The 26,585-nt window shown below is 42.4% G+C and overlaps 1 protein-coding gene across 5 annotated transcripts in view; it reads left to right on the top strand.

Moving 5' to 3' along the window:
- The window catches only part of tepsin (TEPSIN adaptor related protein complex 4 accessory protein), a 34,106-nt gene that overhangs the window by 4,144 nt on the left and 3,377 nt on the right, over nt 1–26,585 (top strand). For 2 of the 5 annotated variants that reach the window (XM_078571012.1, XM_078571013.1), the window contains exons 2-12: nt 137–302; nt 427–499; nt 2,099–2,190; nt 7,395–7,488; nt 14,020–14,087; nt 14,296–14,380; nt 22,399–22,470; nt 23,714–23,914; nt 24,227–24,395; nt 25,116–25,229; nt 26,252–26,330. In XM_078571012.1, coding sequence (XP_078427138.1) covers nt 258–302; nt 427–499; nt 2,099–2,190; nt 7,395–7,488; nt 14,020–14,087; nt 14,296–14,380; nt 22,399–22,470; nt 23,714–23,914; nt 24,227–24,395; nt 25,116–25,229; nt 26,252–26,330 — 1,092 coding nt within the window. In that variant the 5' untranslated portion in view covers nt 137–257. The remainder of the gene's footprint in view (nt 1–136; nt 303–426; nt 500–2,098; nt 2,191–7,394; nt 7,489–14,019; nt 14,088–14,295; nt 14,381–22,398; nt 22,471–23,713; nt 23,915–24,226; nt 24,396–25,115; nt 25,230–26,251; nt 26,331–26,585) is intronic. The other 3 variants (XM_078571015.1, XM_078571016.1, XM_078571017.1) reach the window with 2 other exon arrangements.

Genomic DNA, 26,585 nt, shown 5'->3' with positions numbered 1-26,585 from the left:
AAATGTACCTGAGAAATTAGCTGTGAATTCCAATTATGTTGACAAGGAAAACTATTGCTCTGCATCATTACTTTGCTTCATTTAGTGGCCAGGCTGAGAACTAATTATGGGAGATGAGCTCTTGATATCCTCCTAGGGGTTTCAGTGATAAAAGTTCAGCTGAGGACTGGAATGGGATACCACCATCACAAGAAGCAACGGAATAACCTTATTCATTTGTGTACTGACACCTTGAATTGTGGTGTCAGCTGTGGACAATGGCTTTGATCACTCGAAGATTATTAGGCCTTCTGTCTTGTACAGTAAGTAAACTGTGTGCTTCACAGCTTATCAACAGGTATACTCCTCCTTGTAGCTTTATTTGTGCGAAACTGGTTGCTGTAACTAAATTCCCTTTTATTTTATTTTTACTTTTTTTCTTTCCAGCTTCCTATGTTGATGAAAGCAACATCAGATGATGAAGTACCATGTCCTGGGTATCTATTTGAGGAGATTGCCAGTATCCTTACATGGTGCATTCACAATTTCCTCTGAGTTTAACTGCCCAGTTTTCTGTTGGAAAAGTAAAAATGGATCCTTGAAGCAAATTATTTTTGGTTTTAGTAAATTGCAAAGTTTGTACACATTGGAGAAACAACAGGAATGGGCTGATTTTGAATGGATTCCTTTTAAAGTCATCAAATGTCCCATCACCTTTCAGCTCCAGACCTTCTCTCCCAAAAATATGTATTCAAACCTTCCAATCTGACTTCTACCCATTCCCTGGCCAGTACCATCTTCTGTGACCGTGACCAGGAATGTCTTATTTATTGTCCTCCACTATCTTTTTGCAAAGTTTGATACAATTGAACATGCTGTTTCTCTCACCAGCTCGCCTCCATTGTCCAGCTATATGGCACTGACCCCAAATTGTGCCACTCCCTCCTATCCAGACCCAGTCACTTTATCTCTAGCAATGGCTTCTCCTTCCCTCTCTGTACAATAACCTCTGGAGTCGTCAACAGATCTACCTTTGTGCCCGTTTTCTCACTTACATGCTACCCCTTTGTTGACAAAATCTGCAGACATGGGTTTAATTTTTATTTATATTGATGATATTCTGTTCTGCACTTGGATCACTTCCCTCAAATCACAAATTACCTTGGCATTGTCAGACACTTGTTCCACATAAATCTTGGATGAATTTTAACTTCCCATTGAGAAGAACAAAGACATTGCTCTCAGCCCCTATCACAAACTCTGCCCCATTGACACTAATTCCATCACAGTCCTTGATCTCTTCCACTGGCTAAAAAAGGCCATTCAAAGCCTTTTTGTCCTGTTCAACCCTGAGCAATGGTTCGTAACCCACTTCTTCTCTGTTACCAAGATCACTTTTTTCCATCGCCACAACCTTGCTCGTTTCACCCCATGCCTCAATCCTTCCACCTTTGAAACTTTTAATGATTGAAATCCTTATCTGTGTTTTTGTCACTTGGAAACTGATTTGTTTTAATGCTCTCCTCACTGGCCTTGATAAGCACCATGTTCTGCCCACCCATCACTTTTGGACCGACACTGGCTCCCTGTCACTAACATATTCAGTTTTAAAATGCCTGTTTTTAAAAATCTTTCCATGGCCTTACTCCATCCTGCTTCTGAAACCTCCTCCAGATTTCCTTACCTTCTCACACTCTTCAGTCATCTTAACTTTGACCTTTGACGCACCCTTCCTCGCTTTGCTCCATCATTGAAGGCAGAGATTTCAGCTCCCAAGGCCCTACTCCCTCTATAAACCCTTTATTTCTTTACTTCCCTATAAAACCTTCTCAAACCTTGTCTTTTCACATAAGCCTTTAACCACTCCTCTTAAATTACCTCTTCTGGCTTGGTATTTCTGTTTTTACTATTTTGTGCCTTGGGATTCTTTTTTTGCTACAGACACCATATTTGTTGCTGTTATTTACCCAACCCTGTAGTCTAGTATATTAAAAAGATAAGAACCTGTCATCAAGCTGGAGTTACTGGTTTATTGTCCACCATGAGAAAATAATCAGTCTTACATTGTTTAAGTTTGCCGTTAATGGTAGAGTTATTTCCTAACCGAATGGAACTGCAGAAATTTCTCACGAGTCTGTGGGATTGTGTCAGTGCCTACTGGAGTACCTGCTGGAGCGACTGCAGAGCAATTCCTGTTATGTCAAACTGAAGGTGGGTAATACTCCTTTTGACTTCATGTATTACTTGCCCAGTGTAGATTCAGCATGACTGTAAAGCTCTTAGTTCTGATAAAAAAAATAGGGAAACAAGCCCCTTTTGATCTATTTATTTGACTTATATTAAAGAAAACACTCTTGGTGACCAGTAGTGTAGCACAGTGGTGTACCAACATCATATGATATAGGGTGAGGGTGGCATTTTCATCATACTGAGTTTCTGATCTCTGGAACACTTTTGCACAAAGAATGACCCCCCCTCACCCCTGCCTGCCATTTAAAGGAATCATGATCTATTTACAGTTTAGTTGCTGTATTATTTCTTCTGGCTAGTGGTGCATTTTTGGAGCTTTTCTATATTTGTCTAAGGTATCAATAGTCTGCTGGGAGTGAGCTGACTATTTTATCGTAACTCAGCAGGCTGAACGGCGGCCTCCTGTACTGTTATGATTCTGTGACTCTGAAATTTAAAAGCTTATGCTGAAACAAGTTGCTTTCAAACCATGGGTGGCCTGGTAGGGTTGTTTCTTGTAATTGAGCATGACTGAGTGAATAAAGAAAGGCTGAGCAGGACAAGCTGCTAGAAGAGGGAAGGGCAGGGTGAGGAGAAGTGCTTTTGGCACTAGGCCATATCCACTGAGGGCCTTCAGCTAGCAATTTTCTTATCTCAACTTGAGCAATGACCAATGCTTGAGACATCTCCAGCTCACTAAAGAGGTCATGATGGAAATCTGCCAACTACTGCAGCCAAAGCTGAAACCTCAAAATAGGACGTAAAAAGTATTGTCTGTGGCTGTCAAGGAGACTGTGGCTCTCAACTTTTATGCATCTGGCTTTTTCCAGGCTTCTGCTAGGGATATTAGCAACATCTCGTAGTTTGTAGTACACTGCTGCACAAGGGAGGTCTCTAAACAAAGAGAAACAGCGTTATCTCACTCTCTCTTGCTAAAGACAAGTAGGTGGAGCGAGCATAAGGGTTTACTTGGATTGAAGGCTTCCTTTCAGCAGAGGGTGTCATTGACTGCATGCACCTTGTTTTGCGTACACCTCATTTGAACTGTGCTGTTTTCCTGAGCTCAAAGAAATTCCACACCCTCAGCGTGCAGCTGGCATATGCAGGACATCATTCAGGTCAATGCCCATTATCCTGGCAGCAGTCATGGTTTCCTTCCTTCTGCAGCAGTCCATTGTGCCAGATGCATTTGACCTGCCATGGTAAGTCAAAGACTACTGGGTGACCAAGGTTATCTACTCATCACATAGTTCATGGCTCTAGTCTGGAACCCTCAAACATGTGCACAATAGGCATATAATGAGAGCCATGCTGCCACAAGGAACATTATAGAGCACAGGCATCTCCATCTTCATCGACATCCTGGTACAACGCTTCTGCCTGGGCCAGAGGAGCCGTGTAGTATTCAGCTGAGCAAGGAACAAGGTATACTTTGTTCTGCATGCTACACAAGTTGGCCATTATGAGGGAACAGCCTTGGTAAGCACCGATCATGGAGAAGCTGAAGAACAGGGGCATGAGAAGGAGAAAGTGAAGGAACAGGAAGAGGAAAGGAGGATACAATCCAGACAACCCCTTTCTGCCCATACTTGATGTGATCAAATAATCTCAACCACAGTTCCCCGTTCACTATTCATGTCCCTCGCCTGTCCTCAATCACTGACCATCACATTGTCCTCTTTGCCACAGTGCAAAAATAAAAGACAACAGTAACTGCACATTCCATTCCAAATTATGTGCCCATGAAGGGTGACCTTGAGTAGCTCTGCATAAAAGGTTTGACTTCATACTGCACTGTTGTAGCCTGGGCTGGTTGTCTGACAGGGAAAGACAAGTGCACTGGCAGAATGGCAGGGGTGGGAGCACGAATGCTGTCATCCTAAGGGAGGACTGCAGGTTCGTACTCCATGAAGCCACTGCTACCCTCCTGTGTCAGTGCTTCAGCAATCCTAGAAATCTTTTGGAGAAAAGTTGATGGACTGAGTTGATGTCCTTTAACCTCCTTTGAAATGGTATCTTGAGGCTTGATGGCAGCAGTCTAGGTTTCCTTTGCAGCACTCAGACCTCTGGTGGAAGCTGCTTGTGCTGCATTGGAAGCTGAGACATCGCCCATTAGATTCCACAGGTACGGTGGCGGATGTGACCATGTTGGAAAGGATGGGCTCTAAGCTCTGCACAATATCCTGTGCCAAGTTGCTGTTGGACTCCTTGGCATTGGCTTTCTGGCAGACTGATCCCTCCTTCATCCTAGCCTCTAAAATGGGCACAGCATCAGTATCTGAGCTGGTGGCTGTTACTGAAATCGAGTGATGGTGTCTGTTTATCTTCACTTTCTTCTTCCCCTGGTTCCACTAACTGGACAGGTTTCAGTTCTTGAGTATCTGAAGTGAAAAAGGGACAAGTGTGAGGTTGTGGTGAAGGGAGAGGAGAAAGTAAGAAGTGTGTGCTTACGCCATCAGCAGCTTCTCCCTCAGAAGGGATTGTGGGATATGGGAGAAGTGGGATAAGAGAAGGAGGATTAAGTATGCCGATACTCTCCTCATCAATCGCGTTAGCCCCATCAGTGGCCAAGGTCTCTGCAATTTCCCCTTCCCATGGTGGCCAGCTCTGTCTCCACATGGGAGTTAAAACATGGAAGTGCATTTGTCCCCCTCCAGCTCTTTACTACTGCCCCCTGTTTTATGCTACCTTCTGCCAAAAAAAAGAGGTAAATTTGCTAGTGAGTGTCCTGCAATATGTTAGGGTGATGTGGTTGAACAGCTGCGAGTGTGTGGCCAGGTTGTGGGTGCTAGGCTTGCAACCATGTTAAGTGTGTGAATGTTAGGTAAAGCAAATGAATAGTAGGGTTGAGTCCTGATTGATAGAGACTGTTGGCAGCTGAGTGATGGAGATGTGGTGAATTAAGCTAGTGATGCAGTTGGTAGGATATAATTTAAAAATGAACACGCTCTCATCTTGACAACTTGTGAGCCATCATTAAACTTCTTCATGCATGGCATCAATGTTCGAGGACCAACACTTCTGGCATTGGCCTCTGTCACTATGTCTTCCCACTGCCTCCTGAGCATGTTGCTAGATATATTCTACACCTTAGCCCCCCCACCAATACAGGATATTTCTCTTTCGTTCCACATCATCCTTCAAGGCCTCCAGCACATTTTCAGAAAATGTTGAATCTTGCTCTCTATTATGGTCAGCCATTCGTCACTCTTTTTTACAGCACAGATTCACTTTTGAAACAACTGCTAGCACCTATTCCAGCAACAATGTACCTTCCCTTTTAAGAGGTACTGGTGCCTTTAAGTAGCACCAGCACTCATGGTATCAGGCCCTGTGCTAATGCATGTAGTCAATGAATAACACAGGGAGCGTTGGCTACATACAGCAATCATTTAAAACAACAGGCAGCAAGAATTTGATGAGTGTAGGTTAAACGAGTATTGCAATCTCTGTTCCTCTGTTTTCGGGGGTTATCCAACTTAACCTCCATGGTATTTTGGGACACCATCTAGCTTACTCTTCCAAATCTCCTATCTGTCTCCTTGCCCTAATCCCAGAACTAATAATCATGTATTTTTTTTCCTATTAGCAATGATCATATATAAAGAAATTGCCCTGATTTTCTTTTCCATAACTCCCTTGTAATATATTTCACAATTCTATTACCTTTTAACTGAAAAAAATGTTGCCTAAATTTCCCATTTTTGTTTGATACTCTTAATTTTACACTATGCTCTCTCGTCTTTGCATCCTGTGTCCAATAAAGAAACTTTTTGGATTCAATTCTCTATACCTTTGTAAAGCTTAAAGACTTTCATCAGGTACGCTCCTCCCTTTTTCAAGAGAGTTAATCCCCTCTGTAGATGATTTTTCTGCAAGACTCTGCCCCTCTAAGTTTTTCCTCAGAGGAATTTCCCTGCAGCAGTTCTACTTCTGCCCAGTAGTACTGAAATCGAAACTGAACACAGTAATCTATTTGTAGCCTCACCACGGCCAGATGCAAGTTCTGCATCACCTCATTTGACTGAGATGCAAACACTGAACTTGGCTCTAATGACCTATTTACCAAAACTCTCATATTTCTTGCTGCTGTGTTACCTGAACACATTGCCAAATTCTTGCTTCTTTTTCCTGATTTTATTTATCTATTATTTTTAACTTGTACAATATGCTCAATATGTTCTCTTGAGATACCCGCACTCCTCCAATTTTGGTCTCTTGCGTTCTGATTTTAATCACTGCACCACTGGCGGCTGTGCCTACAGTCACCTAAGTAGGACCTCAGTTCTGGAATGCCTCCCTAACCTCTCTGCCTCTTAACCTCTCCTGTCATTTTTTAAGATGCTCCTTAAAGCCTACCTCTTTGATCAGGTTTTGGTCACCTTTCCCGATTTCTCCTTCTGTGGCCTGGTGTCCAAAAAAAGTGCCAAAAATCTTAAGCGCCTTCATTAATGCACTTTATAAATGCAAGTTGCTGTTCTTGAGCCCCCTGAGAAAAAATTGCTGTCCAAGGACATTGCACACTTTGGATGAGGGGACAATGGATTGAGGAGTATTTAATTTACATCCCGATCTCGCCTCTCCTGAACAGTCTAGAAGGTTTTCTTAAATGGGCATTTCAATCTAAAAATCTGGTAAATCACTTAACATAATAGCAACAATTGGGTTCGAGATTTCCAAAAAGTATAAATTTTGGTGCCATTTTATATTAAAGTACTGCTAACAAAATAATAGACTAAGCTGAGAATAAAAAAGGGTTATATGCATTTTGTGAAACAAAGAAAATATACAGTTGCCAATAAAAGCCAAACTAAATGGGTTTCTTGATTTCCAATGAACTCTGGAATTTCTTTCCATCTTTGCCTGACAAATACAATTAAGGAGCAGCTGGTAAATGAGCCAATTGCAAAAGTCTTGCTAAATAATGCTATGAAATGTGAATTTTTTTAAAACATAGGGTCTGGTAGCACTCAAATTGTCTTAAGTGTCATAACTTGCAAGCTTGCATAAAAATCGGGCAGGGTGTTGATCCATGAATAACAAAAAGGTTATATTCTCACTAGCACTCGTCTGCTCAGTTACACAGAAAAGTAGACAAAAGGTGCCATTGTGCTGTGTTAGAGGCATGTTGGCTTACATTCAGAGAGCAGTAAAACTGTCTGCTCCATCTTTGTGCTTATTGATAGGTTCTCAAGATATTGCGGCATGTATGTAATCATGGTTCACCTCAATTTATTCTGGAGCTTCGGAGGAATGCTACCCTCATTCAAGAGGTAACAGGTAGGAATTAAAAATAGCTGGTAAGCTGTTATAATGTAAGGCCCATTGTATTGTCTGTAACAAAAGAGAGCAGCACCTTCAACTTTGGTTCGTAAAACAGGTGGTAGCAGATCGGCCGACTTATACAACCCATTGGATTTGCATGGAAGGTTGGGCAGTGTGTCTAATGTGTGGCCGTTCCGCTTCCTCCTATTTTCTTCCCCACCCTCTGAATTTGGAAGTTCCACCCAATATTTCCACTTCTAATTTCTAAAAGTGAATGTAAGCCATCGGCATCACTGCCTATTTTGTAGTTGTCACCACACACTCACACATCCCTGTTTGTAATAACCTTCTTGACTGGGAGATCAGTAACAATCAGTGTCAGTTATTTTCCCTGGATTATTCAAAAGATGATTTTTATCCTCAGTAAGGTAACCTGCCCCCTTGCAGTCTCTCCTAAAAGGAAGATGGCCCAGGCTTTACAGTCTTCATACTTGGTTCATTGAATTCTGTGCTGGGATAAGATGGACCAAGCTAATTAATTTATTTGACAATTGAAATGTTTGATCGTGATCTTAGTGACCTGGTGAACTTATCCCAGTCGTAAGGAACATTATGGGACTCGAACATATTGTCATCTAATTGGGAAGGTAGTCTGGAACCACTCAGTGACTGGGTTACCCATTCTATTTCAATTTTTTTATGGAGTTAATTATACTAAAGTACATTGTGAGCTGTGAAATTTCCAGTATCACTGGCTGTTCCAGTTGTTTGAAAAGCTGCACCTTGAGATTTTTCATTCAGTACTGCCTCATCTTGATAAATGGCATCATTCATCATTGTCTTAAGGTCATCATGGTACACAGTACCAAACCTTCGAGCACAGTAACCAGTTGTAAAGAAAAAATGGTATAGTAATATCTAAACTGTAAGTTTTAAGATTTTTATGTTTGTGTGAACCAAACTAGTTTGGTATCATCAGAACCCTTCAACTGTCTTTGTCCTTATCACACACATCATGCCAACTCTTTTGCCAAATGTACTGCACCAGGGTTTCTCAACCTTTTCGCTTCTGAGACACTCCTCTCTTGTTACAAAGATTCTACGGACACCTTGTAACACAGTTGTTTTCTGTATATATGTTAGTTATACAATTAAGCACTTATTATTTTTGTTTTATTTCATGTGAAGCTTGGTGTTGAACAATAATCCTGTCAAAAAGTGGAGGCATCTTTGACAAACGCACACTAATGTCGTGATTAATGTTTATCGTAGCTTAGTACTTTGTTTCCATTGATGTCATTGCTGATACTAAATGGGAATCAACTTTTTAATGCTGCAGATGAAACAGTGCTGCCTTCAGTTGCCTCATGGCCAACGTGATCCTGCTTCATGTGATGTCTGCAAACATGCACTTTCCAGCAGGGGTCACTGAATGGCAGTCAGGAGTGGGGAAACCTGGATAACTGTATTCTACCCTTCCAACGTATGTTGGAGGCACGCTTATCGCCCTTTGACCCTACATGGCTAATTTTGCGCAGCCTAGATATCTAACTGGGACACTTCTGTACTAGTATCACATTGGGTTTGTGCATTTATCCAGTGATTCATCCGTGAAGGCCTTTATATTTGCTATACATCTACATGTATTGCACAACACACATTGCCAGTTCGGGCATGCCGTACAACAAGATGTATTGCTTTGGTAAGACTACAACAACAAATCAACTTTGATTTTTGTGTCTAAAATTATGCAAGGCACACATACATTCAAAGCCATTTGTGTAGATTTTCCACCAAGCCAGGAGCTTCTCCACATCTGCCATTGTTTGTACCAGTAGATACATCCTGTTTTTATCCCTATACATATGTTTTATATGCAGTTGGCTGTATTTAATGGGTACACCTCAATGCAAATACAAACTCGGTTAATATGCTTGTGTTCATTAGTCAGGTGAAAGAGAAAACCCAATGAGAGAATATGAAAAGAACAAACGATGGATTGAAATATATATATAAACTGGAGTCAGATTTTGTGGAAACAGGGCCTAAAACTGATTAATAGATAAAACTCGGGGGTTGTTCTGCTTGGTTCAGGTGTTTTTTTTTCTCAGGAGGGTAAATTCTGAGATGGAGGCGAGATTCCTAAAACAGAAAAAAATAAGTGGTTATAAAACAATGAAACTTGCGATTAAAGCTGACTGAACACAGGTTAAAAGTGTAGAAATGGTTGGCAGTCAGCTGAATGAATAAATGAAGGAGAGTGCGCATTTCCCTCCCGAAGAGAAGGACAAATAAAAACCAGCAGATGTTAGAAGCAAGTTTTAGGTGGGGATGCAATTAATCCAACCCTTATCCACTTTTAAAAGCAGAGGTGGTTGGGTTTTGATAAACTTTGATAACATTGAATGTAGAGTGGGAGATGGGGAAAGATTTATCTTTTTTTTTAAAATTGAATGAAGTTGTTAAAAAGATCTCTACCAGATCCTTGACACCAAGCACTGGGAGATATTTTACCACAGCCTAGGGTGAAACTTCCTTCCTTGTGGGAAAGCAGGTGGTCTCACCTTGGCATCTTCCCAAAGCGGAGATCACAAGGAGTACGTAGAGTGGAGTATGTTGGTGCTCCGAGCAATACAGCACTGGGTTGACACGTTTTTGACTTCTTCGTTATATTAAGTAAGAGGGATCCAATCACTTTTGTCCTGTTAAAATCTAAGTTCCCAACAGCACAGGCAGTGAAAGAACCTGAGGCTAAATAAGACCACTTATCTTTTATGAATTTTACAGTGATGCTCAGTTTGTCAGAATCCTTCTCCTAACCAACCACAATTTAATACAACAAAATTTGTCTGACAGCCACTTTTGGATGTTCATAAGTGGTATTGACAGACATTTTCGGTATATATCTAAATCATTGATAAATTGTTCAGGTTGACAGTTACAGAAGAGTGACCTTTGATTTAGCAGCTGGGATGCTCCCAGTGCTAAAAGCAGCCAGGCTATTGTGTATTGTTGTATTTTTTCACGCTTGGCTTCTGTTATGTAAAAATTGAAAAAAAAAAATCAATGTTGCTTTTATATTTGGTAAAAGGGCCTCGCACGAGGAAATTAATACTGTACAGTATTTATCATTTTATTCAGCTTCCAGGGTTTATGACTAAAACAATTGCGATTTTTGGTGGAGCTATTCTGAGTGAACTGTACTAGCTAAACTATTTTAAAAGTATTGGCAGCTTTCTGAGGTTGCACCAGGCTCTTTGCAATCTTAGTATCATATGTGACTCCAAGATGACCTCTAGACTTATCTGTCCCAAAGCACACTTGGCTGCTCTTCCACATTCTCCCTCCATTAACTTGAGGTTATCCAAAGCTCTGCTGCAGTGTCCTAACTCTCAAAGTCCCATTCCACTATCACCCCTGTGCTTGTGACCTACATTGATTCCCAGTTAAGCAATGCCTTGATTTCAAATCCTCCCCATGCCCTTGCCCCTCTCTATCTCTGTAATCTTCTCCAGCCCTCAACCTTCCCAGGTATCTATGCTCCTCCAATTTGGGCCTCTTGAGCATCGCAAATTTTAATCATTCCATGCTTTCAGCTATCAAGGCTGCAAGCTCTGGAACTCCCTCCCTGAACTCCAATATCTCTCTAACTCTTTTCTCCTTTTAAGGTGCTTGTTAAAACGTATCTCTTTGACCAAACATTTGGCCATCTGCCCTAATATTGTTTTATTCTGTGTCAAAAATTTGTTTGATAGTGCTTCTGTGAAGCAGCTTGGGATGTTTTATTATGTTAAAGTTGCTATATAAATACAAGTTCTACGTAAAATGCATTTTATATCTGAGAAAAGTAAGATCTAAAATAATCAATCCTTCAGCGACTATCAAATGTCCAATTAAAATATTTCACTGCGATTAGAAGGGGATAGGTGGCAGGAAGGATGTCGAGTTTTCTTTTTTACCAGGCAAAAGTTGTAAGTTCACAGAAAATGAAATATTTCCGTGTCCCTATCAGATTTCAGCAGTTACCTCAATTTAATGTCCGGCCAAGTGAAGATATTCCACAGAAATTACCACAAGGTTTCCTTATAGCATTGATAAAAATGTGAAGAAGATATAGGTTCATGTGCCTTCAAATTTAGAAAGAGCTCCACAGAATTTAGGTGTTCCTCCTTTAGAATTATGCTGAATGTTGTACAATAGAATACAGATAACATTGTGAAACATGGCTGACTTCACAATTTAGGTAAATTAGATCTTTGAATAACAATGATTTGTGGTTGAGATCATAATTACATTGTTGTGACTGTTCACTGTGGCACAAAGGAACTCAGCTATATTGCCAGATTAAACAAGGAGGCCAAAATGCCTTGTAAAAATACATATAAAAAGCCATTTGAAGACATTTATATTGTCGTCATGTAAGGGCTTGGAGCAAACAACGATGTTATATCGAGTGGGGCCCATGACTGTCAAAAGACAAAAGAAGAACCATGTGGCATAAGGAGGAGAATGTGGAAGGATTTTAAAAAAGGTGAATCCATTAGCATCAGTTAAAGAGAAGCCTTAGGAAAATATAGAGAGTACAGTCTAAAAAGGGGGATTTTAAACATTCATTATCAAAAGATAAGCTGAAGAAAAGAATAGACAAGCAAAACTTTTTTTTAAAAAGCTGAAATCAGTGGATGTGAACCATGAAGATCAACTCTTGGGTAATGGATCAGAAAAATGAAAGAAAAGTGGTGTAAAGAATTGGAACATTGTAGATAAATTTAGGTTGTAAACTCCATTGTTGTATTATAGTATCTGGCTGTTTAACAAGTTGAACGGAATACCCCTCTCCACTGTTCTGGAGGAGCTATTACCCATTTATTTCAGATTAACTCCCCTGCTAAACTGACACATTTAAAAATCCTATGCTTAAAATATCAGCACATTATTATCCCACAGTGTAATTTCAAAGCCAGAGTGAATGTGAATTAAGGATTAAAGAATGTACTGAGTAAAATTAGCCAACAGATAGGTATTGCGTAAAACTATAGCATGGGACAAGACAGCTAAATGCCAAGAGTAATGATAATCAAAATATCGCTGGGATAACACAAGATAAACTTTCAGAAGAGAATCAAATTAATGTAATATCAAAAGAAGTTATTTAGTTTTGATAATGAAGGAATAACAACCTCAATGAAAAGGAACCCCAGCCTTTATTATGGAACATTGGTAGCTTAACAAAAAAACAGAAAAGTGAAAAGAAAGGTACTGGCTGTCTGAATTTTTAAAAGTGTGACAATGGATAAAGTTGAATGCCCATCCTTGGAGGCAAATTTGGAGGTGGCAGGGTGAGTGGAAGCTACTTGATCAGATGGGAGGGTGCGGGTGGAGGTCCCGTTGCCTTCCCGCCTCCCTTTGATCAAGCTCAGGGCGGGAAAGGTGGCGGGCTGCCTTCCGCCCGGAAGCCAATTGCTGCTTAAGGCCTTCATACTGCCGCTGCTGGCATTCAACTAGAGTGAACGGGGGATCGTCATGTGGGAAGACCACCCGGCAAAGCCTGTTGGATTTGTTTCTGGTCTAATTGGGGGGTCCCTTGTTCTCAGGCACTCTATGCCTGATCAAGGGACCCAGCATTGGGAAGGAGGAGCCCCGCTGAAAGCCACCCCTTTGCCCTTGCTTCTGATGTCCCCGTCCCCGTCCCCCCCCCCCCCACCCTTTACCGGTGACCCCCCCCTTACTGGTGACCCCCCGTGACCCCCATCCTGCCTACACTTATCTCCATCTAGGGATCCATGGTCAATCCCTCCTGCTGGCCCAAGCGTAGTGCCGGCATTGGCCACCGCTCCCGGTGGCACTACAAGTACTGGAGAGCTGCTGGTCTCTGGTTGGCCTGAAGCTCTCTGGGGCAAGATTTCCACCCTGCACAGGACCTGATTGCATGGGAGGCCCAATGTCGCCAGCTAGGTGCCTGATTACTTCTTAATAGCATCAGGCCTCCCGGAGAGAAGCAACGCGGTGTTCCCGCTGGCTTTCCGGCCGGTGGGTGGGATTCCTGTCGCCCACATTATATTCCATCCAAATGTTTGTTTGTTGTTATTTTGTTAGAACATATGGCTGTTGAAGAATGTTTGAGTATTGAAATTGTACCTTTACTGTCAGAGCTTGCTAAAGAGGCAATCTCAAAATAGCCTCCTTCATTAGTTTAAAGTGGTGATTTGAGAAACTAGGTGCTCAGCTTTACTTCTGGCACAGCAATTCCCTTTTCCTTATCTGGCAGTATTCATTGTAGGTTTTTTCCAAGATCTACAATTAGTCCTTTATTCAATATCATGCTAATTTGTGTTCTTTTTTTGAATGTGGTCTGAGTTGAAACACGAAAGAAAACCATAATAAAATGTTCATAGTATTTTTCATGAATAAAACAATAACTCATTTAACTATGTTTTCATTTATAAGGTTTTTCTCATTCATGGAATAAATTTCATGCCCCTGACTGTTCTCTATCGTGTAGCTTCTGGTTATTTATTGGACTGTTTTTTTTTTCTTCCCTGCTAGTTTTTAGTGGGCCTCCAGACCTGCTTCATGGAAATGCCTTATACCAGAGGGTGCGAACAACTGCAGAGGTATTTATATTCTTAAGGCTAGGATCAGCCAGTGTAGCTTACCAGTAATTTTAATGGCTTTCAAATGGCTAGTGTTAGAAACGTAAGAGAATATCAGTTCTGTGCAATGCTGATTAATCTAATTTATGTACATGTTTTGAGAGATGCACGGCAAAGGGGTCATGGAGACCCTGAGACCAGTGATTAATGTCTCCTTTTCTTTTGGCAGGATTTAGCAAATTTGTTATTCTCTGACGCTTTGCCATATCAAACCTCGTGCACTTTGTCTCCTTCCCGACCATACCCACAGACAGGTAAATTCTACTGTTCATAAATTTGGTAAGGTTTGAAATGCCTAAGATAATTTTGTAATTCATCCTACATATTCTTACACTGAAATAATGCTCTCTCAGTATCTCCAGTCAGCTAATTGTGGATATTATGGGTAGCCATCTTTATAAGTTCGCAACCTAAATGCCTCACAGCATCATTAAGGGGAGCTGGTTATTCTAAGGCAAGGGGTTGTATGGGACATATATATATATATATATATAATGTTAGAAATTAGTAAGCCCCTTTTTTTTGTCATTTTGTAGTGATATCAAGGAAAACAATTTTATCAAAAATGGAAACAGATGCCTGTTTTCTTCAGTGGTTTGCTTTCTTTTGTTCTTGGGGATATTAGCTTAGTCAATTAGGTTAATGTACTAAATGTCAAGCTCTGTGTTTTGAAGGTTTTAATGCATTGGGATTCAGTAAATAGTCTCAGTCATTGGATTCAAAATTGGGATTTGTTTATGTGAATTTCATAATTTTAAAACTGCACAGTTGTGGTTTTGTTTTGTTGTTGTTTTAAAACTGACTAACCCATAACCAATATCCGAAAGCTCGGAAATATTATCTCACTTTTACGTAAAATCCTTCACGTTAGGGAATTATTTCAAAGAAATTATAAGGACAAAATCAGGGGCCACCTGTAGGTTAAAAGCAAAATACTGCAGGTGCTGGAAATCTGAAATAAAAACAAAGTGTTAGAAAAACACAGCAGGTCTGGCAGCATATGTGGAGAAACAGTTAACGTTTTGAATACAATATGACTCTTCTTCGGAACTGAGGAGAGGTAGAAATGTGATAGGTTTTATGTTGTTGAGAAAAGGGTGGGGGGAGGGGGTCATGTGGAACAAAAAAGTTCAGTGATAGGCTAAAGAGCAGGAGAGATTAAATAACAAAGGTGTCATGGAACAAAAGGCAAAATGAGTGGTAATGGTGATAAGAAATAAAGCACGGGCCCAAAGTAAGTATTAAAGACAAAATAAAGGACAGCTCTGTATGAAAGCAAAACATGAAAACAAGATACAGACTGGCACTGGCAAAAAAAAATCAAAATATAGGACAGAGTTCATGGTCTGAAGTTGTTGAACTCAATGTTGAGTCTGGAAGGCTGTAAAGTGTCTAATTGGAAGACGAGGTGCTGTTCCTCAAGCTTGTGTTGGGCTTCACTGGAACATTGCAGCAGGTCAAGGACAGAAACATGAGCCTGAGAGCAAAAATAGCAAGCAGCCAAAAGGTCGGGGTCATGCTTGCAGACTGAACAGAGATGTTCCTCAAAGCAGTCACCCAGTCTGTGTTTGGTCTCCTCACTGTAGAGGTGAGCACATTGTCAGCATTGAATACAGTATACTCAATTGAAAGAAGTACACGTAAAGTGCTGCTTCACTTGTAAGGAGTGTTTGGGGCCATGGACTATGAGAAGGGGCTAGGTAAAAGGGCAGGTGTTACACCTCCTGCGTTTGTATGGGAAAGTGCCAAGGTGTTGGAGCTGATAGCGGAGTGAACCAGGATGTCGTGGAGGGAACAGCCCCTTTGGAATGCTGACAGGGGAGGGGAGGGGAAGATATGTTTGGTGGTGGCATCACGCAGGAGGTGCTGGAAATGGTGGAGGATAATCCTTTGAACACAGCGCTTGTGGGGTCAAAAGTGAGGACAAGGGGAACCCTGTCATGTTCTGGGAGGGAGGGGAAGGGGTGAGAGCAGAAGTGTGGGAAATGGATCCAATATGGTTGATGGCCCTGTCAACCACAGTGGGGAGGATTCCTCAGTTGAGGAAAATGGAAGACACGTTGGAAGTGCCATTTTGGAAGGTAGCATCATCAGGACAGATGCGATGGAGACTGAAACTGGGAGAGTGGAATGGAGTCCTTACAGGAAGCAGGGTGTGAGGAAGTGTAGTTATGAGAGTTGGTGGGCTTATAATAAATATTAGTAGATGGCATAGCTCCAGAAATGAAGACAGAGAAGTCAAGGAAGGGAAGTGTTGGAGATGGACCCTGTAAAGGTGAGAGAAGGGTGGAAATTGGAAGCAAAATTAATGAACTTTTCAAGTTCTGGGCAAGAGCAGGAAACAGTATTGATACAGTCATTGACGTACCAGGAAAAGAGTTGGTAGGACTGGAGCAAGGGGCAGGACTTTGCCCTTGGTGGGGGTGCTCAGCAGGGGCGGTCGGGTTCACCCGCGTTCAGCTCTGCACTGTGATTTTATGCGGGCGGGCCAATAAAGGCCCACCCAGTATAAGACACAGCTGTGGAATGAGTGCGAAGGGGCAGGTGCTCAATGTCCACCGGGTCCAATGGCAACCAGGCGACCGATTCAAATGCAGCCACGGCAGCCCTTGGAAGGCTGCCTGTGAAGGACGTTGAACTCATGTTGGACAGCATTGTGAGTGGACTCGGCAGGCGGGAGGGCCGTTCGGCAGGGCATTCGGCCCCACATTTCTCTGATGAATGTCTCGCAGCCCTCCTGGAGGAGGTGGCAGCACGGAGAGAAATCCTTGTCCCCAGGGACAGGAGGAGGAGGCCCTCCCCACCTCACCAAAAAGGCCTGGGAGGAGGTGGCATCCAGAGTCAGCAGCCATAATGTGGTGAGACGCACATGGGTGCAGTGCTGGAAGCGGTTCAATGATCTCCTGCGATCAGGAATGGTGAGTATCATGTTGGCATGGGTCACTTTGCAGAGCAGTTAAGAGCTGCCCATCCCCCCATTGGACGTCAGAGGTCTTAGTGGCAAATATCAATAAGGCAGCATCTGGGCAAGGTGCTGAGCCTTGGCTGCTTGGACTGAGTGTCTTGCATCTCCAGGCTCTCAAATTGGCTGAGCCCTGCAAGGTGTTCCTCAGGTGGGGTTGGCCAGGTTGCAATGGCACTGCAGGTACAGGTTGGAATAATCAATGCTCCTCTATCCTTTCAGGAGAAAACATCCTGTAACAATGCAGAGAGGTCGCAGACTGGCGGGGGACTACCCCACCTACTCATCCTCACTTGGCATGAGCAGGAGACCCTGGGGCTGGAGAGGCGCCATGTGCCTATGTCAACTGGCCGTGGGGAGGTTGGGGTGCCACAGGGAGGTAAAAGTGCAGTGCACTGAGGTCAGAATGTCGGTAATTACAACCATTCCACTGTAGTCTCTAAATTGATGTGAGCCTTGAACCTGGAATCCCCATTGATAATGGAAAGACAAGGGCACCCTGATGCTTATCTCTGTCTCATCCGGGTGCCAGGCAACAGTGTAATGACTTCAACTAATGACATGTCCTCGTTCTTCCTTTCAGGCTCACCAGCAGCCCATCGGGATGAGGAGCATTAAGGCCCACCCCTGACCCTTGAGGACAACAGCGATCAGAATGCACCTTCTTCACACCCTCTCTACCAAGCAGGCACCAGCGCCTCAGTGGATATTAGATCGCTGGCTACTATCTCGGTGCAAATTGGTGAGGGCACTTCCCACACACTTGAGGTGCAGGTGGAGGCAGAGAGTTCCCAGGGCGCCGGCAGTGGGAGGAATGCTGGGGACCAGGAACATGCTCAGTCGGTGGCTGATGATGTGCCTCTGGAGTTGTCCATGAGGCAGAAGATGCTGGACATCCAGCAGGGTGTGCGGGAGGATCTGGTGGAGATACATGAGGGAATGCGTGCCCTGGTCTCCATTGTGGAGGAGTCCTTGCGGAGCGGGAGCAATGCATTGACTGTCATGACCAAGTGCAATGCCTCCTCCATGGAGAGAGTGGCGACTCTCATGGAGAGGCTCCTCCAGGAGCTGAATCAGGGGTTCCTGGGGATGCGCTCAGACCTGCAAGTCCTCACACCGGCAATGACCTCAGGTGGTCACTGTCAGTGTGGGAGATGGATTGGGCACCTAGTATCCCAGCTAGGTGCGTCCATCCATGGTGAGCAGGGAGGTCCAGAGCAACCTCACGTTGGTGCATGAGCTGCCTGTAGTCTCTGCGGGCTCCTCTCAGGGCGCACCAGATGAAGGCAACAGCTCCTTCGCCCCTCTGACCGTGGCATCCAGTGAGGCTGCTGCGACTGGGGAGATGACAGCCATGGCACTGGCCACTCCCTCCTAGGCGGGGCCAGCACATGCTGCACAGGCCAGAGGACGCCCACCAAAGTCACCAAGGCCAACAGGACAGCAGAGTGAGCAGGCTGTCTCCAATGCCGGTGCCAGTGAGGGGGGAGCGCCTAGACATAGCACCCACAAGCGCAAACTTAAAGCACCTTAGTCACAACTTGGCCTGATCATGGGTGATATTTGTTTCCCCCATTTTTAAGTTTATTGTTTATTGGTGTGATGGATAACACCTGTCAATGTTAATTTGTAGAATGTATGCCAGGGCACCATTTCATTAAATGTGGTTTAGTACAACAAGCCTTTGGGTGCTTCATTTGTTCTGCAGGTGCAGGGTAAGCCATGATGTTATAACTGACTTGTTTCTCATTAAACTTTATTGAAATGGCACATAGTGCATGTTGTTGACCAAACAAATCATCCTGTCCTCGGACTCACCACTGGACTCATGATCTGTTGCCTGAGTAGCTGTGTCAAGATCATCTTCCTCCACTGCATCTCCTCTCCAGCACCAGATTGTGGAGAGTGCAGCACGCAATCACTATCAGTGATACACGATCTGGGGGTACTGGAATGTACTCCCTGAACGGTCCAGGCATTGGAAGCACATTTTGAGACGACCTATGGCCCTCTCTACCACAGCCCTTGTGGAGGCGTGGCTCCTGTTGTACTGCTGCTCGGCCTGTTCTTGGATGGCGGAGAGGCGTCATGAGCTACCTTCTGAGGGGATAGCCTTTGTCACCCAGCAGCCATTCATCCAGTTGGGCTGGAGCACTGAAGAGCCTCGGCACCTGGGAGTGCAGGATGTCAGCATCGTGGAAGCTGCCATTGTACCTTGCACAGACTTGCAGAATCTGCATCTTGTGGTCGCACAGTATCTGCAAGTTCATGGAGTGGAATCCCCTCCTGTTGATGAAGGCATCCGGCTCACCCACTGGCGCCTTGATGGCCACGTGTGCAGTCGATTGCACCCTGGACGCTGGGGAACCCAGCAATCGCTGCAAAGCCTCTGGATTGCTCTGTCTGGCTGGCCTCGTCTGTGCGGTAGTGAATGAAAGTCAATGCACACCTGAACAGAGTGTCTGTCACCAACTTGACATAACTGTGAACAGCTGATTGGGAGTCTCCACACAGATCCCCCACTGACCCCTGGAAAGAGCCGGAGGCATAGAAGTTGAGGGCCACCGTGACCTTCAGAGCCACTGGCATGGGGTGTCCACCCACACAGTCGGAGCTGATCTCCAGGGCCGATCCTCTGACAGATGGAGGTCTCTGTCTCCCTTGAGAGACGGCGCCTCCTTTGGCACTGCACCTCAGACATATTGAGGTAGCTGCTTCGCCATCTGTAAACCCTGGAAGCAGGATAGTTGCGTCTTCTGCGGCCGCTTCCGCCTTGGACTTCCTGTTGGCCTGTGCCCCTTGTGACTGCACCTCTCCTCCCACGGGTCGCTCCCTGGAAACTGCACTGGGACACCTGGCCTCTCTTCCTCCTCAGAGGAGGTGCCTCCAATGGACATCACAATCCCCATTAGCAGGGTAAGGAAAGGCTGTCTGATACCTGGAAGGCCCCAAGTAGTATGAATCCTCCGGGGGCCTGGAAAACAACACTGAGTCCTGAACTGAAGCCTCTTATTTCTGTCAAAGCAGCTCTGAAGCAAAATGAAGATGTCCTGTTCACACAAGCAGCAAGTTATATTCTAAACTACAAATTACTCACATTTACAAGCCCACTGACCCCTCTTATACTGCCCGTGGATGAGGTTTTTGAAAATGTGGCCTGCCCGCCTGCCCGTTTAGCCCATGTGATGGCCTGAAAATCGCATGGGCTACGTGAACTCTGAGACAATTGGTGTCTTAAGGGCCTTAACTGGCCACTTAATTAATGGCGGGCGCCTCCACTTTCATCGCACGCCTGCCTAGTGAAATATTGCGAGAGTGCGCGTTGACATTGGCACGCTTGGCCGACGTCAACGCGCTTTATTTCTCGCTCGGACGTGCCAGGAGAGCGCCCGCACGCTGACCTATAAATTCTGCTCCAGGAATGCTTCACATATCCCACAAAAAGACAGGCATAACTGGGGTCCATGAGGGTACCCATAGCAACACCTTGTATTTGTTGGAAGTGAGACAAATTAAAGGAGAAATTGTTCAATAAGCGAACAAGTTCCATCATGCAGAGGAGGGTGCTGGATGCAGACTGTTTGGGCCTCCGCTCAAGGAAGAAGCAGAGATCCCTCAGACCACCCTGGAGGGGGATGGAGGTGTACAGAGATTGAATGTCCATAATGAAGAGGAGGTGGTTAGGGCCGGGAAACTGGAAATTGTTGAAATGTCGTAGGGCATCAGGAGAATCACAAATGTAGAGAAGAGACTGGACACGGAGAGAAAAAAAAGAGTTAAGATAGGAAGAAATGAGTTCAGTGGGGCAGGAACAGGCTGAAACGATGGGCTTACCAGGACAATTTTTTTTGTGAATTTTGGGAAGTAAATAGAAGCGTGCTATGTGCTATTGAGGGTCGATGAAGTGGGAAGCTGTAGATTCTTTTGTTGCTAGCTTCTGAACGTTGTTCAGACAAAAGAGCTCCTTGAGCCTAAGGCTTATGCATTTCACCTGAAGCTTCCTACCTGAGGGATAGAACTTGGGAAAGTATTCTGTGGCCAATGGTTACAAGAAGACTGGGCTATTGTCTCAGGATTTTTTCTTCTCAATAGATTACTCTAACTTGGAGAAATGCCGGTAAGAGCTGCAATGAGTTGTATGTTACAAAACCCGGTTGCTTTTCTGTAACATTTGAGACTGAAAAATTGGAGACTAAAAATTAACTTTGATTAAAGTTAATAAGTTTTGAAAAATAATTGTCAGTCTTTGCCATTATCTAAGATTCCAGCCTTTTGGGATAACAAGACTTGTCACAGGTGTGATTTGCTTGGGACAAGCTTTCTGGAAAACAAATATCAATTAACATGAATAACAACAGCAACGCTGGAAATGCTTAGCAGGTCTGGCAGCATCTGTAAAGAAAGATAGAGAATTTTCTGTTCTTGTTTCAGATTTCCAGCATTCACAGTATTTGCTTATCAAGTAACGTTAAATTTAACTCTCATACTTGGTGTCTTTTGCCTGCATTCTGCAATGCTTTATTGCAGATTAATACCTAATTTTTAAAAATTAGATTACTACTGTATACACCTCTCCCCTTCATTCTTACAATAATGAGTGGATTTCAATTTGGTATCTCCGTCTTTACCTTGTTTTTTCTTATCTCCTTTAGGGACCTTATCTCTCAGCCTTTTGTACTTCTACAAACTTTTAAAAGCCATTGTTGGTGCCTTCTTTATCATTCTTTTGAACCTTATTGAAATCATGTATTCTGCTAATTAATGCTTCGCCTAATTTTAATCATTTACCTGGTTTTCTCAATGATAAGGATGTTGGGAAATGGTGGATTTTCATGTTCTATGAGCCAATCCAACATTAACTTGGGATTAATTTTAAATCTTTCTCTGACATTTAATGTGTAAAATGTAATAATGTGTAAAACTTTGATTCTATTCCTTGCGTTTCTTATTGTTGATTGCTCAGTGGATTGCTTCTTAAATGTCAGTATTGCACAGGGAATAGCATCCAGTAATTAAGTTCGGAATTGAAATTGCCTATTCCCTGTTTTTTTTTAAAGACAATCTTCTAGGGATCCTTTAAATTCCCAGCGTTCAGTAGTAGTTCATGGCAACGATGAGATAAAGCAATTGTTTTGCTCATCACTGATGCATTTCAAATAAAAGACTCACTTTTTAAAACTGATCTGAGTTTAAAATGCTTTAAGATCAAATGCCAACCTCAGTACTCCAACTGAGTATACATTTCGAAGTAAAATGCAATGCAAAGGTTAGTGGAACTTGGAAGATAATTTTTGTTATGTTTCTCTACAGGAATGGGTTCAAGTCCTTCATCTGGCTCCATAATGCAAGGCTTTGGGCACACAGCAGGGAAAATACCTTCAGGTAAACGTAAAAACAGATCTCTGCTACAGAGTCCTCCAGTCTTGTCTAAAGGAATGCAGTCAGTGGTTCAATCATGAATTGTGTATTCTCTTGTCTAGGAAAACCTGGCATAGGCTCCATTTCTTGATTTTCCAGACATCATTAGATGGTAATTGAACTGAGGCCAAACTTGCGTTATTTCAGCCTTAATTTATTAGTATTGATTGTGCTGCTGCATACACACTTGATTCTTCTTCTTTGGGATATTTTACTGAGTCTACATTTATCTGTTTTGAGGTTTATTTAATAAAATTCTAATCTCTTGCCATGCACTGTTGTTATCATCTGCAAAACTCTATTAGGGATTTTCACTTCTTTTGTTTAAAGTGATTTGTCCTGTGACTTGTCCTTTGCCTCAGCAGCACTGAGGCAGCGCAATCGCCTGCCCTTTGTACAGCTCATTCGATTTTCATTCCATCCAAGCAGCGGAGATGAAAACATGCCCTGTTTAATTTCACCAGTGTTTTTTAAACCAGACCAGGCACCTTGAACCTGGGAGAAACAGCTTTGTAGCTGTGTGATTGGGACATTGATCACTCTCCCTGTGCCTTTTCAGTGTTATTCAGAAACACTGGTTATGAAATCAGATGTGCAAAGGAGCCTATCAGATTTAGCCATGGTCTTGTTTCGGATGACCTTGAATTGTGCTGGACTAGGTATGCATTTTATATAGTTATATTAACTAGATTAACATTTGATAAATTAGCAGAAACTTTGGGTTGAAACTAGGGTGTGCACACATCTAGAGAAGAAAAGTCTTCTATCAACAATATAAATTTGGAAAAACAAGCCATTTAATGTTAGTTGTGGCTTTCTGAGATCCAATCGGAATGGTACCAGATATTGCAGGATGGTTTGTTTATTGAAGCTCCACAAATAATGTTTTTTTTGCACTAGTCTGAACAATGTCCTCAGCCGTACATTCTTTAATTAAATGATGTGTCTCTGATGTACTGGCCCCAGGAATGGATAAAACTACAAAAATAAATGCTTCCCTCTGCACAAATTGGCGACAGACTAAAAAGTTGCTTCATGTAACTAGATTTGCATTAAACAGGAATAGCAGTACCAGTAGAATACAGATTAGAGTACAGTATAGTAATTTACTTGTGCAGATTTATTGGCACTGTATCTTGTGGTTACTACCAAGTCTGGCTGCTAAATCATAGTCAGCAATTAAAAATAATGTTTATATTATCATCAGGTTCTGCCAGTGATGCAATTCTTAATAAGATACAAAAAGCAGCAGAAGCTATGGCGAATGCTGTACTTCCTCAAGATTGCCCCAAAAATCGTGGAAACCATTATCATGCTGAGGGCTACCAGCCAGTATTATCAACTGCTTCTGAAGCAAAAGAATTGAAATCAGTTCCTAAAAGTCCTGTTGCTAGACACAGTACAAAAGGTAAGTTAGTCTTCTGGAGTTACAATGGGTTAATTCATATATGAACACTCATTTGAACAATGCACTTCTGAACAGATTTAAAGTGCTGTGAAGTAATTCCCCCTCAATTTCTCATTCTCCCATAACGGCATAAGCTAACTAGAATTTATATTTTTATGTTTTTTTTTTGCTACTGCCTTGGATTAAACTAAAGTGGTAGCTTGTCTTGAAACAAAGGTGAAAAACTTTAGAACATCGTACGCAGAGGAGGAGCAGTTTTTGCTCTGGTTTTGTTTTGGTTTTAGTATCATTATGATTTATTTTCCTTTACAGCAATTCATCATCAACCTGGTCTGCCAGGGGGAGGCTGGGAAGAAAGTGACAGTGGGCACAGTTCCCAGGATTCCTCACAGACCAATTATATCTCAGATGGCAGCAATAGTAAAACAGGTACAGACAGCCAATCAGGGGGCAGCAGAGAGAGCGGAGACTTGATGGAAAGGTAAAAGTATATGAAAATTTAACAGACCACTAATGAGCCAGTTTAGTGCCAGTTAAACGGTGAAGTTAAATACAAGTACAAATTGTGCATTTGAAGTGAAACTTATCTTTTGGTCACAGTGCAACAACAGATATATTTGAAAACATTAAAAAATATGTTCCCACACATTGCCAGGTACCTAAGAGCTTGCTGAAGGAGTTTCTTGTTTGCTCTGAGGACTATGTAAAGCAAATCATGCTTCTGCTTTATTCTGGTCTTTGCATGAAAATGCTTAACATCTTTCAGCTCATTGCCTTTAATCAATGTCTGATTGGGTTTCCACACAGTATTGTACATTCGAACAGACAGAACCTCAATACAATGTATGTGCATATAAAAGATTAAAAATCCCCATAGTTAGAACAACTTCATATTTAGTGGTGCTAATTTGTCTGAATTTTGTGTGTTGATGAGCTGTTAATTATATGTATGTGCATGTAAAAGTTCAACTTGCCTGCCTAACAAGTTCAGTTCTTAAGTCATAGCTTGATTTTCAGTGGATAAAATATTATAATGCTAACCTCCTTATTTACTTATTTAAAATCAACAGCGAATGTTTTAGTTTCCATATAGTTCAGTATAATTTCCAATATGAACACGACTATAATTTGAATTTACCTTAGGAATGTTTTGAAGATAATATTATGAAACTTATAGTTGCCTTTGATTTCTGTTCAATAGAGTTGAATCAATAAACCTGAATGACTGCGTGCAGGAAATAGCCTTGGTAAACAACCTGACCCAAGGGTCAAAAGTATTTCTGACTAGAGATGAAATGCTTCATTTTATCAAAGAGTGAGTATGATTCTGGTAATAAGCCATTTGATAAAACCGCTTCATTGAATTTGAGATAGATAACAACCAGCAGACTTTTAAATTTCTGACGGGCACTGTAATGGTCAATTGTTTGAAAATGTAATGCCTGTAAGATTAAAATCCAGGAATATAGTCCTAACTCCTTAATTCAGTGTTCCCTGTCTTTTCTGGTTGAATTTTTGAATAGTACAGTTTTAATAAGACACTTTGAATATATTCGCTCATCTTCTTAAGAAAACTCTATGGAATAAGACCATAGTGAGACCTGTTCTGAAATACTTCTGTCAAAAAGAAATCAATTAAAGTACTTTCTTCTTAATTTGGCTCTCAACATGGCTTCCAAAGTTGAAATCCGAGAGAGTGCCCACTGTGCTGAACTATCTAAATTTAGATTCACGTTGTAGCTGCATTCCCCACTGTCCCCTATGATAGTTGCAAAACTGAGGAATTTCTTAATTAGGCAGTGCAAGTAGCTTTTTTAAAAATTCTTTCATGGGATGTGGGCATCACTGGCAAGGCCAGCATTTGATGCCTATCCTTAAATGCCCTTGTGAAACTGGTGGTGAGCATTGAACTGCTGCAACTCATCTGGCAGGTTCACTACAGTGAAGGGAGTTCCAGGATTTGATCCTAAGCTTGGGCCTAAGTCACCTGGTGCTTCAGAGGAATTAATCGAATCAATGGTGATGAGCAATGGTTTCTTATAGGAAAAGTTAAACAAATAAACGTACATATGAAAATGACAGACAGAAACAGGCCAGCTAGTCCACCAAGTCTGTCCCATACTTTCCTGCTGCAACCTATGCACTCCATGGTCCCCCTCCCATCTGACATCACCCTTGCTAATAAAAATAAATTACTACTTATGTTGCACCTAGATGATGTTTTTCAGCACCAACCAATTTACCTACTTGAACAGTTTTAAACTTTATTCTGGGACACTGTTTATTTCTTGTAAAATTCATTTTGCTATAGTAGTGTCTTTCTCTTACCAAATTCAGGTGTGGATTACTCAACTGTGAAGTGGTCGTGGAGCTTCTCAATGAGAAAATGAAGGACCCCTCTGACTCTGTCAACATGGTATTTTCTATGAGTTCCATTGTAATTCCTTATACTCAAAGCGCTTTGAAATGTGACACAAGATGAATGCATGTCTTCCTTTTTGCTTTTCAGGCTTGCTAATCAAAAATCAGTCAGGCTGATAACACCCTCTGAATGATCCCTGGGATTTGACACTGAATATTTCCAGTTCTGTAAAAAATTGTGTTAGTGAGGTGTAATACCTGCAGCTGCTAAATTGGAAAAGAAAAGAACTTAAATATCCCACAGTGTATG

Source organism: Cetorhinus maximus, chromosome 24 (assembly GCF_964194155.1).
Source record: "Cetorhinus maximus chromosome 24, sCetMax3.hap1.1, whole genome shotgun sequence".
NCBI lineage: Eukaryota > Metazoa > Chordata > Chondrichthyes > Lamniformes > Cetorhinidae > Cetorhinus > Cetorhinus maximus.
This window is presented reverse-complemented; position numbering and strand designations above follow the sequence as displayed.